We start from the raw sequence: 13577 nt of genomic DNA on the forward strand, positions 1-13577 counted from the left end.
CTTTTATAAAGCAGGCAGCTGGAGCAATGAAAGATCAATGCTTCATGTCACCAAGACTTTCCACTGTCACCTTTAAAGCAAGCCCTAAGACTGAACAAGGCAATGATGCTGTATTTCTCAGACCCTATTTCTTGACAGCTTATTTCATGCTCTCTCTCTTATAATTATATGTATATAATTCAACATTGTATATTATCTTTAGTTATGGGTTAATATAATAATATTAAAAAAAATAGGCTATTGCTTTCAGCTTTCCCGGTGAACCTAGTCACTCTTATAGGTTTTTGTAATTTTAAAATATCTAGTTTTTTTTGTTTTAAAAGAGCTACCCACTACCCCCACCCTCCAATACTTTAACATTCACAGTCATAACAAATTTTCCTGCTCTTCCTGTGGATAAAAGAGCAGAAAATTTTTGGAGGAAAGCCAACTACAGTGTGTCAAGGGTTTCATTTACTTGTTTTCTCTAAAGTTACCCGAGCATCAGAAGGATATTCTCCTCAAGTCACCATCATCTAAAATATTGTGAATTGGTAAATGAATGGGCTTCCCTATTGGCTCAGTGGTAAAGCATCTGCCTCCAATGCAGGAGACCAGGGCTTGATATCTGGGCTGGGAAGATCCCCTGGAGAAAGAAATGGCAACCCATTCCAGTACTCTTGCCTGGAAAATCCCATGGACAAAGGAGCCTGGTGGGCTACAGTCCATGGGGTCACAAAAGAGTTAGACACGACTTAGCGACTAAACGACAACAAAACGGAGGGGGTTCCTCCCACAGGGGTAAAGGGTTCAGAATTCAGAGTCCCTGACCATGGGTTAATTCCACCTTAATTAATGAATCTGTAATAAAATCTTAAAGTAGCTACCATTATATTTCAATAATTTAAGAATACTTGGGCAAATCTGGATGAGATGCTAAGGAGACATGATAACTAAATGGTATCTGGCATCCTCAATGGTAACCTGGAACAGAAGACACACATTAAGGAAAAACAGATGAAATACAGAGTTTAGTCCATAATATTGTACTGATGTTGGGTTTCTTAGTTGTGACAAATATACCTTGATAATGTAAGAGGTTAATAGCAAAAACTGGGTGTGGGGTATATGACAACCGTCTGTACTACCTTTGCAACTTTTCTATAAACCCAAAACTACTCTAAAATTAAACACTGATTTAAAAAAACATTGGGTGGGATATGTACAAGCTCCTTTACTTACTTCAGACCCATCAAGGTGATAGAAACCTGTGTCTGACTCTTAAATCTCTCCAGGTAGAGCATTCAGCTACTTCACTTAGGTGTAACCCACAATCCTCTGGAGAAGGGAATGGCTAACCACTCCAGTATTCTTGCCTGGAGAATCCCATGAATAGAGGAGCCTGGCGGGCTACAGTCCATAGGGTCACAGAGTCAGACACAACCGAGCAACTAACACTTTCACATTCACATTCCTTTTAGAGAATGTCAATACTGTTCTTCAAACCTCAGCTGTAATAATTTTTTCTATGCCTGAAAAAGTCTTCCTAAAGCCATTCTTGGTATTATATCTATTGAGCATACTTTCCATGGCAAGTACACTGAGATCGTCTTAGAAGAGATGAAAGGTCAGCATGGGGGTGGCTGTGTGTGTTTTTTCCATCTCTCTGTTACTGCCCTTTTGAGTTCAGGCTGTCAGGAAGGAAGGGTGGAATTCGCAAAGACCTGGCCCTCAAAGCTCAGGAAGGGAGTAAGGTCTAGCTGGCTTCTTGGTTGCTCAGCTCCTTCATTTACTGGAAGCCGAGCCAATGGTGAGATGAATTCTAGCTCTGTGTCGCTGTGAAAGGGGAGGAACATTTACAAAGATGTTCTTGTTGCGTTTAAATGATCATATTCTTCCATCACAGATGAGCTAGGTACTGGGCAGCTTGAGGACCTGAAGTGCACAGAATCACAGAAATATTTCATACTGGTGTTTTCTTTTGGGGGTGGGGGGATAGAGGGGAATACTAAATGTACTTTGCAAATGTTTTCTTAATGTTTACTTTGGCATTTTATATATAAATAGGCTAAAAGAGACTGTCCATTATGCTGTAGCTATGACATTAATTTTTCATAAGCATTTTCTTATACTTGCTGAATGCAAAGAAGGAAACTTCAGACATAAATGTATGAATAATTACTCAGTGGAGTCATTCTGTAAAGTTTTAAGGCTGACTACTCATGAGTGGTGCATTTAATAAATAATTTTAAAGTAACTTCATTGATGGTTTAATTTCTCAAACTAGTTCAGGTGGCCAAGTGTCAGGGCGGGAGAGTTCTCTCTATGTGATACCACAAAATATTGATCTATGAAAGCAATTCAGATGCAATTTCTTTTTTACTCGATCACATTTCATACTATTGCTAGATTAAAGTATTTCAATGAGTGATGACAGACACCAAATGCTTAAGAATAATTTATTATAAAACTTAAAAGTGTAAAAATCTATTTGTTAAATATATTTTCTTGCAAATTAGGAAAAGATCTCCATTATTTAATTTTAACACCTTTGTCCACTTTCTGGTCCACTTCCACTGGAGAATGATTTAAGAAACACCAAAAAAACACTAATGTGAATCCAAAGCCAGCCAATTTGTTTTTACTCTCACTTGCTTATATATTTTACTTTTCACTTATACATTTAAAATAAGATTTTCACTGAACTGCAGCATGAGACTCAATGTTGAAGCACCAGAATTTCATCGGCCTTCTTCTGAAGGAAAATTATTGTTACCCAAGATGGTAAGAAGTTATTTAGTTCTAATATAGATTTGTAAGAGATTTATGTTACCATGTGTTTCCTGGCCATAGATGGCATTTTTAACGTTAAGGAACTAAATGCCACAAAAGGACATAAACATATACCATCTAGAGGAAAATCCCAAGAGCAGTTAATGAGAATGTTTGAGCAACTTATCTGGAATGTATCAGATCAGATCAGATCAGTCACTCAGTCGTGTCCGACTCTTTGCGACCCCATGAATCGCAGCACGCCAGGCCTCCCTGTCCATCACCAACTCCCAGAGTTCACTCAGACTCACGTCCGAGTCAGTGATGCCATCCAGCCATCTCATCCTCTGTCATCCCCTTCTCCTCTTGCCCCCAGTCCCTCCCAGCATCAGAGTCTTTTCCAGTGAGTCAACTCTTCGCATGAGGTGGCCAAAATATTGGAGTTTCAGCTTCAACATCAGTCCTTCCAATGAATATTCAGGACTGATGTCCTTTAGGATGGACTGGTTGGATCTCCTTACAGTCCAAGGGACTCTCAAGAGTCTTCTCCAACACCACAGTTCAAAAGCATCAATTCTTTGGCGCTCAGCCTTTTTCACAGTCCAACTCTCACATCCATACATGACCAAAGGAAAAACCATAACCTTGACTAGACGAACATTTGTTGGCAAAGTAATGTCTCTGCTTTTGAATATGCTATCTAGGTTGGTCATAACTTTCCTTCTAGAGATGACACCAGTAGAGAACAGGTCACAGTGAACTGTAAACAGCTGCAACTACTCAAAGCAGCTTATCTGAAGACTGATCTTCACGAGATGAATTTTCATTATTTCATTAGTGTACTGGAAGATCACACGGTTTTGGATTCAAGTTACAGCTCTGCCCTTTATAGGCTACAATGAGCTTGGCCATGTTGCCATTTCTTTGACGCGCTAAATGGGATTTAATTCTTCTCTACTGGGCTTTTATGGAGACTAAAGGAGAAACTATAAAGTGTGGGGCTCACAACAGACCTTCAAACATGCCTATTTCGTTTTTCCCCTCTTCCATTTCCAAATATTGAAACTGAAGCTCAGACATAAAATATTTTGATTTTGATAAGATCATCGGCTAAGTTAATGACTGAAGTTGATGACAGATTTAATCAGAGCGGACAAATGTTGCTTTTAGGTATAGACTCGGCCCTCTGGATCCACAGATTTCACCAACCACAGTTCAAAAATATTTGGAAAAAAATTCCAGAAGTTCCAAAAAGCAAAACTTCAATTTGCCACTCTCTGGCAATGATATGAATCCTATTTATAATTATTTATGTATCATTTACATTGTAATACATATCATAAGTAATCTAGAGATGATTTAAAGTATACGGGAGGATATGTGTAGGTTATATGCAAATGCTATGCCACTTTACATAAGAAACTTGAGTATCTGCAGATTTTGGCATTCGGGTAGGCCGGAGGCCCTGTAATCAATGCCCCGTGGGCACCCAGGACAATCACAATGGGGAAAAACAAAGACCCACCTATCTCATACTCAAGCACAAACAACCAAGGTGTCCATTGGAACCTTCTGTTTAGCTTGCATTCCTGAACTAAGCCAACTTTTCTGGCCCCCAGCAGATGTGAACACAGCCCCTCCCAGATGGTTACTGGAGATGCCTCTGAGCAACGCATGTCCTACATCAGCTCCGAACAAGAAAAGCAGCAACTCCAGACTCCCTGAGTTCGCTGCAGGCACAGCTCACTCTAAAGTGAATGGGAAAGGACCCTGAGATAGTAACTGTTCTGGAACGAGAAACAATCTGTTGAAAAAACCAATTATCAGAAGTCATGAATGATTCTCAGAAACCTCAGCCATCCTGAAAAAGGGTGTTGAGCCCAAATGTAAATGAAGAACAAACACACACACAAATAAATGAGTAAACCCAACAAAAAAGAGCACGGAGATACCGAGAGCAGAGAAGTGGTCACCCCAAGGAAGAGGTGGTGGACAGGAGAAAGGGTACATGGGGTCACCTCTATGGTGACAGATGGAAGCTAAACTTTGAGTGCACTGCAGTGCATACTGAAATCAAATTATAATCCTGTACACAGGAAACAATTTGTAAAAAAAAAAAAAAAAAAAAAAAAGGACATACACCTGGTAGAAAGGCACAGCCTTAAGCTCTTGTATTACATGTGGCAGAAGAGGGTCCTATAAACACACACAGCCCTCATTTGACTCTGCTCTCCCCTCTCTGAACCACGCAAGACCGGTCCCTCTTCTGGCCAACTGCTTCATCAGCCCACCATGTACTGCTGATGCTTACTCTTCCTGCTTCACTTTATTCCTGAAACCTGATTTCTGCTCTCGCCACAGTCCTGTGACACACCCGCCCTTCTTTCTAGCATCCTTCACTGTTGTTCAGTCACTCAGCCATGTCTGATTGTTTGCAACCCCATGAACGGCAGCACACCTGGCTTTCCTGTCCTTCACCGTCTCCCTGAGTTTGCTCAAACTCATGTCCATTGATTCAGGGATGTCATCCAACCACCTCATCCTCTAAAATCCTTCAATCAGTTCAGTTGCTTAGTTGTGTCCAACTCTTTGTGACCCCATGGACTGCAGCACACTAGGCTTCCCTGTCCATCACCAACCCCCAGAGCTTGCTCAAACTCATGTCCATCAAGTTGGGGATGCCATCCAACCATCTCATCTTCTGTCTCATCCTCTAGAATCCTTAGCTGCTCCCTTACCTGAGTTCCACTGCACTTGAACCATACCTTCTATTTACATTGTAGTGCTACTTGTTCAGGTATCTGTCTTCCTCTAGAACTGAGAATTCCTGGAGGGTAGAAACTCCCTTGCTGCTTTGTGAACTCAGCACCTTGCACAGACCCTGGCATGCTTTGGGCACTCGATGTTTGTTAAATAGAATAGAAATGATTCCAAATCATCGTTGAAAACTACAGGAACTTTTTGTTTCTCCTTTTCTTAATCAATATTGATTCTTCTTATATAATGTTGCTTATAATCATCCTTTCTTTCTACTTCTCTGCCTCCGTTTTAGTTACAGCCCTTTTTGCCTCAAATCATTATCAATGCTCCAACTCCCAAAATGCCTCCAAACTTGAAGGATCTCTCTAGTCATGGACACTGTTCCCACGGGCTTTAACATCAAGTCTCTACTTTGATCTTTCAGCTACTGACATGTAGATGGTGAGGTCCTTCCAACTGGCATCACAGTCTTCCCCAGTCAGATTCCTTCCTATCTTGAATGCAGGGACCACATCTTACATCTCTGTCTCACACATGTACACATACACACACACACATACACACACACACACTCAATAAATGTTTGCTAGACTAAAGAACTTTATTACGAGGACAGTTTTTCATTTATTTTCCTTTCAAGTGCTGAGTAATTTGCACATTTAAAATAAGTTAGTGGCAGTATATGTTTTCAGAATGCTGTTGGAAATCTTGTGTGTCTTTATTAAGACACACACAATTTCTCATTCACATAGGAGTTTTTCATCAGCAGGACCTGGGAACCCTCCAGTTCCTTCGATGGAAGGAAGCAACCCACCAGGCTCCTTCAATGGAGTCTGTAGCACCAAGCAGGCGTCCCTAGCATGTTCTTCTTCCATAGATGGACATCTGTGTGAATTTAGATTAACATCCTTCTGCCTGGAATTGAAGTAAGGGGAATTACAGAATTTGGACCTTTGATATCAAAATGCTAAGGGAGCTTGATACAATCATGGCCTTGCCATAGACCCACAATTCTTATAATTTGCTGGTAAAACAGTACCAGCACTTTCAAAGGTGATTTGGCTGACATTTTTTTTTTTTTTTTCCCCACTGAACCCACAGGGGAACCAACTCCAGTCAAGTTTCCTTCTGGCCTGGGAGTTGTGCTCTCTCTTTAAAATGAGACAGATTTTGTGGGTTGGTTTTCAGAGGATAATCTTATGTGCCTTATTTGAAAGTTCTCAGTGACTATCTCACTATAGGTTCACTCCAGAAGTGTCTTTAATATAGAGAGATGTGTTACAGGTTTCCTAGGTGGTGCTAGTGGTAAAGAATCCTCCTAACAAGGCAGGAAATGCAGGAGACGTGGGTTTGATCCCTGGAGAAGAAAATGGCAACCCACTCTAGTATTCTTGCCTGGAGAATCCCACAGACAGAGGATCCTGGTGGGCTACGGTCCATAGGGTCACGAAGAGTTGGACATGACTGAGCACACATTTTCATCTATTTATCTGTGTTACAAGCATGGTTCTCGAGTGTCAATGTGTGTGGCGGTCACCTGGGGGTCTCCTTAAGCTGTAGAGTCTGCCTCAGTGGATGGGGCCAGGGCAGAGAATCTGCGTTGCAACATTTTGAGTAGCAGGGTTATAAGTGTTATAGCTAATTAAGCAGCAAAGTTGGGATTTAAACCTGAGTCCATCTAATTCCAAAGTCTATCTCTTTCCCACAATGCTGAAATGCAGAAATAGAGTGCTGAATAATAAATGAGAAATTGTGTTTAAGCCAAATTATTGGGAATAACTACTATATGGAATGTTAGAATGCAAAAATATTCTTCTCCAGGAGGAAAAAAAGAAAGAAGTACATTAAGCTGGAGTGGGGAAAAAGCACAATTTTTTTGAGGAACACAGAGTGATAATCTAAGAGGATAGAGACAAAGAAGATAAAATAGAGTGAAAAATGGTGGAAGACAGATAATATTCACATTCTTAAAGAGAACAGAAAGAGCCACACTTGCTATGACTATAATCCCCAAGTGATGACCCCACTCACTCACTCCAGGTCCCTGACCGCCCAAGGAGAAGCAGGTGACAGCAACTAAGGATAATGTGAGATGAGAGGACAGCTCCATGACCCAGAGAGACGAAGCCCGCACTCCACTCCACCAGCGTTCCAGGAAACAGCCAGTTCTGCCAGCGACAGGGTGCAAAGCCAGGGCCATGCCAGCCTTCCAAGACTGGCTATGAGTGCAGACTTGTGAGATCTCACTCAAGGAACAGCTTGTAAAATAGAAAATGGGGGATTCTGTCTCAATAGTCAGTCCTTACATTTTTGGGTCGAACACATCTGGACCTTAACAGCCAAAGAATTTTCCTCTAGACGCCACATTAAAGGCAATTTCAAAGCTACAGAAAGTGTACTCTGTGTGTGTTCTCCATAAGACAATATAAAACCCCCACTGTATTAGACCAGCCTACTAAGCATCCAGCAGGACTTTGTCTCCTCCACTGGTACCAAGCGAGGTTTTTAAAGAACATGCTGTCTTCTTTGTCATTAACTACAGAAGTTTAGGAAACACCACACACACATCTCCAGCCTCCTCTGATACCATTATTCACCATTCTAAACACACATAAAGCCCTCCTGAAGTGACTCAACCAGAATATGTAAGATCCTCGTTTCCTATGTTTATCATCTATGTTTAGAACCAGAAGTCCTTTAACCAGTCCTGATCTATTTTTCAAAGGACCTTCTTTGTATTTATTGTTTTAAATTGTTTTACTCATTTATCACTTTCTCTAATGAGACTCTAAGTAACCACACTGGTTTGTTTTTGTTTTTTAATTATTACTGTTTAGGTGGTTTCTCTCTCACAGGATTGTGAATTCTTGAAAGGCTAAAACTTGTCCTAAATTTCATCTCTCCAGAGCCTAGTGCCGTGTCAAGCACATAGTCGGCATTCAACAGAATACTGGATGCAAACATAAGTAAGCTCTAGTGCAGAGATCTGGTCATCAGTGGTACCATTTATTCAGAAGAATCTCAAAAAGGTTTTGAATGGAAGTTGCTTCATCTTTTCTCAGTTCCTTTAATTCTTATACACAAAGATCCCACAAGCAACCAATTGAGGACCTACTCATATTACTTCAGCACTTCAAACCAACAGGCATTTGTTGAATGGCTACTATAAGCTGTCACTATAAAAGCTGCAGGACTTAGCTCCTAGGTTCACATCCCTGCCTCCTCCTTGAGGAAGTTCATCTACACGCCATAGTGAGTCCTCAGCCCTTAGCTTTGTACATTTTGAAATAAGTAAAAACCAGTATATAATACATATTACATACTTGATCAAACTGGGGGTCTTCTCCACGTTGTAGAGATTTTGTCAATGGCTTTTCCTAGAAAGAAAAACATGTAAGAAAAATTACCAGAGGCTCTTAAATATTTCAAAAGAAAGGCCATTATTGTTAAATTTTTTCTCATCTATTTCTTCCTTTATGGGAGACAGAGATGACAGTTTTCAAATAAGAAATTCTTCTTTACAATTCAAACCTTAAAGTATAGTGTTTGATCACCACCACCGGGATTTTTGCTATTCATCTTCACATATTTGATCAAGACATTCAAATCTGAAGTAGTAATTGGCCCTATGTATTTCAATGAAAATCACATGATACAAATTAGGGAATTTGTTTGAAATTTTAGTACCTATCTCTGAACTTCACAGATAATAAAAAGTTGAAAGTGACACACCATTTCAGGTCCCAAGATTTAGAAACAAAATACATTAAGTCCCCTACATATGAATGAGTTCCATCCCAAGACAGCATTCATAAATTCAATAAAGTTAGCCTAGGTACCCAAATAACATAATCGGCTATATAGTACTGTACTATAATAGGTTTATAATACATGTACTTAAAAAACAAGCAGAAAATAAAGGAAACATTTTAAATCTTACATAACCTTGAAAAGTACAGTATTACAGTACACCAGCTGGTGTACAAGGGCATGTTCACATCTTTGAAAGTTTGTATGTAGGGGACTTACCGTAGGCCTAACTATTGGTCCGGTATTTAGGGACAGCCTACGAATCACACAGTTACTAGGTGTAAGTGCTGAATTTTGAGCGTGATCTTTTGACTTGTAACGCATTCAAATCTCAGCAAGAATAATCTGGGTAGTGACAAAGGTCTACACAAACAAATTTTCCTAACCGTGATGTCTTTGTTTACATTAGGAAGACTTCACTGACCTTTCAGGAGGGCATTTTATAACTATTTATCCTTATTGTTCTTTGATACAGATATGGAAGCTAATGCTGACCCAAATTTGGTTTAAGATTAGAAACCATGTAAAAAGTTATATATCAAAAAATAAAGCTTTACTTGAGTCAAGGTAAATGTTCTGGAAAGAGTCCGTTCACATTTTGCTGACCACACAGACCCTTCCCTTGTCTCATTTCTCCAGTCTTCTCCGCCACTAAAAAGACATACACGTCTAAGGCAGATGTGAGCCCCACCCTCAGCCCCCAGGGTCTCTGTTCTTAAAAAGATGGGCTCAGTCTGGGTACATGAAGCTTAATCGAGAACGGTGTGAATTAACTGCTCTGTCTCATTTGCAAAATACACAGCTTCAAAATGCAGATTCATCATAAATGAAGAGACTGCTGTGTTCTTAAGGGCTAATAAACATTTTCTCTTCAGAGTGTATTATCTTGAACACACAGGTGGAAGAGCAGATATCAAAATGAAACTGAGAACAAAGAAGAACAAATAAAGAAGAGACAGAGTCAGTTGACCGTATGAGAGCACAAATTCAGCAAATAAATTGTGAAGCATTTCCTATGTTTTAATGTCATCTGAAGCCCTTTGTAAAACAAAATACAAATGTGAAACCAAAGAAGTGAAAACAGGTGGGGCCAGGTTCCACAGACATCTTTGGAACAAACCCCGTAGAAACATTTCTATTCCTTGTTTTATTTACTCATCACTCAACAGTAATGGAGGGCTCACAAGGTGTCAAATGAGACTTAGGTGGGGATGCTGACCAGGACAGCATTCCTGCCAGTGGGGATAAGAAGCTGAAATGCTGAGTATTACCTAGAGTCATTCACCAGTCAAATCTCAGTCACTGTCACTTCCTCAGGGAAGCCTTTCACTGAGTCCTCTCCTAACATCTGCTCCACACCCCCACATGCCTGCAAAGCTCTGCATATGTACCCTTTCATGGCACTTACCACAGAGTAAACTCACATCACAATGTATCAACAGAATTACCCTGTACAAATACACATCCAAGAGTGATCAGCTGATGGCCACCCCTAGTGACTATTCTAAGCTGCAGAAATGCAGAACCCTCTTTTTCCCAGCACTTAAAGTCACAGGGCAGGGCATGGCTTGGCAATGGCTAAACAAATGCCAAATCAATCATATCTCTAGGCTGATGATGTCCAGTTTCTCCAACTAAGAGATCCTCTTACTGGCATGTGTCTGTTTTGTTGTAATAAACTTTTTAATATAATTTTCACTGTGGCAAAATACGTATGACACAAGATTGACCGTTTTAACGATTTTTAAGTGTACAATTCTGCAACAGTAAGTGTTGTTCAATCTTCACCACTATTTTGAGGACCCCGTTAAATGTCAGAAGTTTTTAAGAAATTCTCAACCACAAAAGACTTACACCCCAAACACAGAAGATAGTAATTCTGTTAAGTTACTGCTATGAAAGTGAAACTGAAGTCGCTCAGTAGAGTCCGACTCTTTGCGACCCCATGGACTGTAGCCTACCAGGCTCCTCCCTCCATGGAATTCTCCAGGCAAGAATACTGGAGTGGGTTGCCATTTCCTCCTCCAGGGGATTTTCCCAACCCAGGGATTGAACCCAGGTCTCCTGCGTGGCAGGCAGAAAAACAAGATTAACACAGATTAAACAACAGGTACTTATAGAACAAGTAGACACTGACTATGAAGGAGGAGGCTCAAAATAATGGACTCATTTGTCCAGTAAGAACAGTGTGCTTTGTATGCTTTTAAAAATTGTCTTTGTTCTGTATTTTAGTGCAAATTTACTTATTTACTAAAGGTTCACTAATTGAATTGGATGACACTTTTGTTTTTCAAAAATCTTTCTAAAAAAAACTGTGGGGGTGACAAATTCCAGAAAATTCTTAGCGGTCCAAAGTTGGGAGACCTTAGCCTATAACTTGACCTTTCCCAGAAGCTCCAGCTCACTGGGTTGACAGTGAGCAGAAGGGCTGAACAAACCCAAAACATCAAGAGACTCAGCACTGAACATGAGGGATTGCAGACAGGACAAAGAGCAAAGTGGATGCTGTCCCTCCTGATGGAAGCAAATACTATGAAACAGTCTTGACCCAAACAAAACAAACAAACAAAAATCCTGAATCTAACCAAATCTTTAGATACATTTCCAATTTTTAGGATATACTGGAGTTAGGGAAGGAGTAAGAGGAATATGGTACACTAAATCACAGGGATACAATCAGCAAGATCCAGACGGAAAGAAACTGAAGTAAAGAAAGACACTGCTTCAATAAAAAAAGTGCAAAGAGAAATGGAGGTGGAGTCTATTAATTTTTTAAAAAAGGCTATTGCACTATGTGGATTTGATCTGGATTCTGATGCAAATAATCCTTTAAGAGAAAGTATGAGATTCATGAGACCATTGGTGATTTGAACACATTAGATATCTGATAATGTTATGGGATGACTTTAACTTTTTAGGTGTTGCAATGGTCTTGTTTAAAAAAGAATCAATCTTTTAGAGCTACACTTAGAGACTGAATGAAATGGTTTCTAGCATTTCCTGCAAATACTTCTGGGGAGGGGTGCTGGGGGTGTAACAAATGGGCCATGAGTGGGTAACTGCTGAGACGATCACAGTGCTCATTACACAGTCTTCCCACTTTAGTCCATGTTTGAAATTTTCCATAAAAAAACAAAAACTAAAAACAGGGCATCGTGATGTATCACTTCTGTTATCATTAAATTTTTTTTTTCAATAATGTCTCACTTTCTAAGATGGAATAAGGCACTTAAAACTGGTTTTGACAGCACTTATCCAACCCTGTGTGTGTGCTGTGTGTGCTCAGTCATGTCTGACTCTTTGTGACCCCACAGACTATAGCCCGCCAGGCTCCTCTGTCCACGGGATTGTCCAGGCAGGAATACTGGAGTGGGTTGCCATTTCCTTCTCCAGGGGATCTTCCCGACCCAGGGATCGAACACTAGTCTTCTGCGTCTCCTGCACTGGTAGGCAGATTCTTTACCACTGTGCCATCTGGGAAGCAACTCTTTATCTTTTTCTAATGGAGCTACAGAAGGAAACCCCCTTCATTTCTTCCCATTTCTAGGCAGGATCTGGGTGGCGAGCATCTCGCCTGCCATGTGAAAAAGCAAGCTGCCCTTCTCAGCCTGCACAGTGGGCTTTTCTTCAAGTTTGCTTCCCTTGAATCAAAGAGCACTGCTGTCCCAACCCATCCAAGAGGATTTCGCCTGTCACGAAGAAACCAGTAGGGGTTTCGAGCACTTCCAAAGGGAAAGAGAAAGGTCCCTGTTTGTGCTTCTCACACCTCAGGATGTTCCAACCTCTCCCTCTCTTAAGAAAACACGAACTCTAAAAGCTCTCTGTGTCCATACCTGCCTAAAAAGGCCACTGACTTCTACCTCCATTTCCAAACGGTTTCAGTGCATGCTAACTACATTTTCATTTTACAGTCTTTCCACACTGGACCTCTCTGTAATCTGTGAGCAAGAGAAAAGATGGCAATAGCAGTGACGTAGACATGGCAGTGAGACAAGTCTAGAGTCTCCTTTATCAAAAGGTGGTTCATTTCGGGGATACAAGGGGCTTATTTAGTAAATAACTTTATACTTCTGAACTTTTAGTGGCCCCCCAAAATCCCCAATGTGCCCCACATAGGTAGGACTTTGCTAATTTCAAATGTTACCAATTATTACTAATTTTAAGAGATATTTCAATAAACATGCCACTCAGCAATGACACTGGAGTTAATATGAGCGTATTAAATTTGTTAAATATGTCACCAACCTTGCTTACGA

At 40.4% G+C, this 13577-nt stretch overlaps 1 protein-coding gene across 17 annotated transcripts in view; it reads right to left on the reverse strand.

Moving 5' to 3' along the window:
- The window catches only part of FRY (FRY microtubule binding protein), a 428392-nt gene that overhangs the window by 160533 nt on the left and 254282 nt on the right, over positions 1 to 13577 (reverse strand). For all 17 annotated transcript variants that reach the window (XM_055542409.1, XM_055542410.1, XM_055542407.1 and 14 more), the window contains one exon: positions 8835 to 8888. In XM_055542409.1, coding sequence (XP_055398384.1) covers positions 8835 to 8888 — 54 coding nt within the window. The remainder of the gene's footprint in view (positions 1 to 8834; positions 8889 to 13577) is intronic.

This window comes from Bubalus kerabau, chromosome 12, assembly GCF_029407905.1.
Source record: "Bubalus kerabau isolate K-KA32 ecotype Philippines breed swamp buffalo chromosome 12, PCC_UOA_SB_1v2, whole genome shotgun sequence".
In the NCBI taxonomy this organism is placed as follows: Eukaryota; Metazoa; Chordata; class Mammalia; order Artiodactyla; family Bovidae; genus Bubalus; species Bubalus kerabau.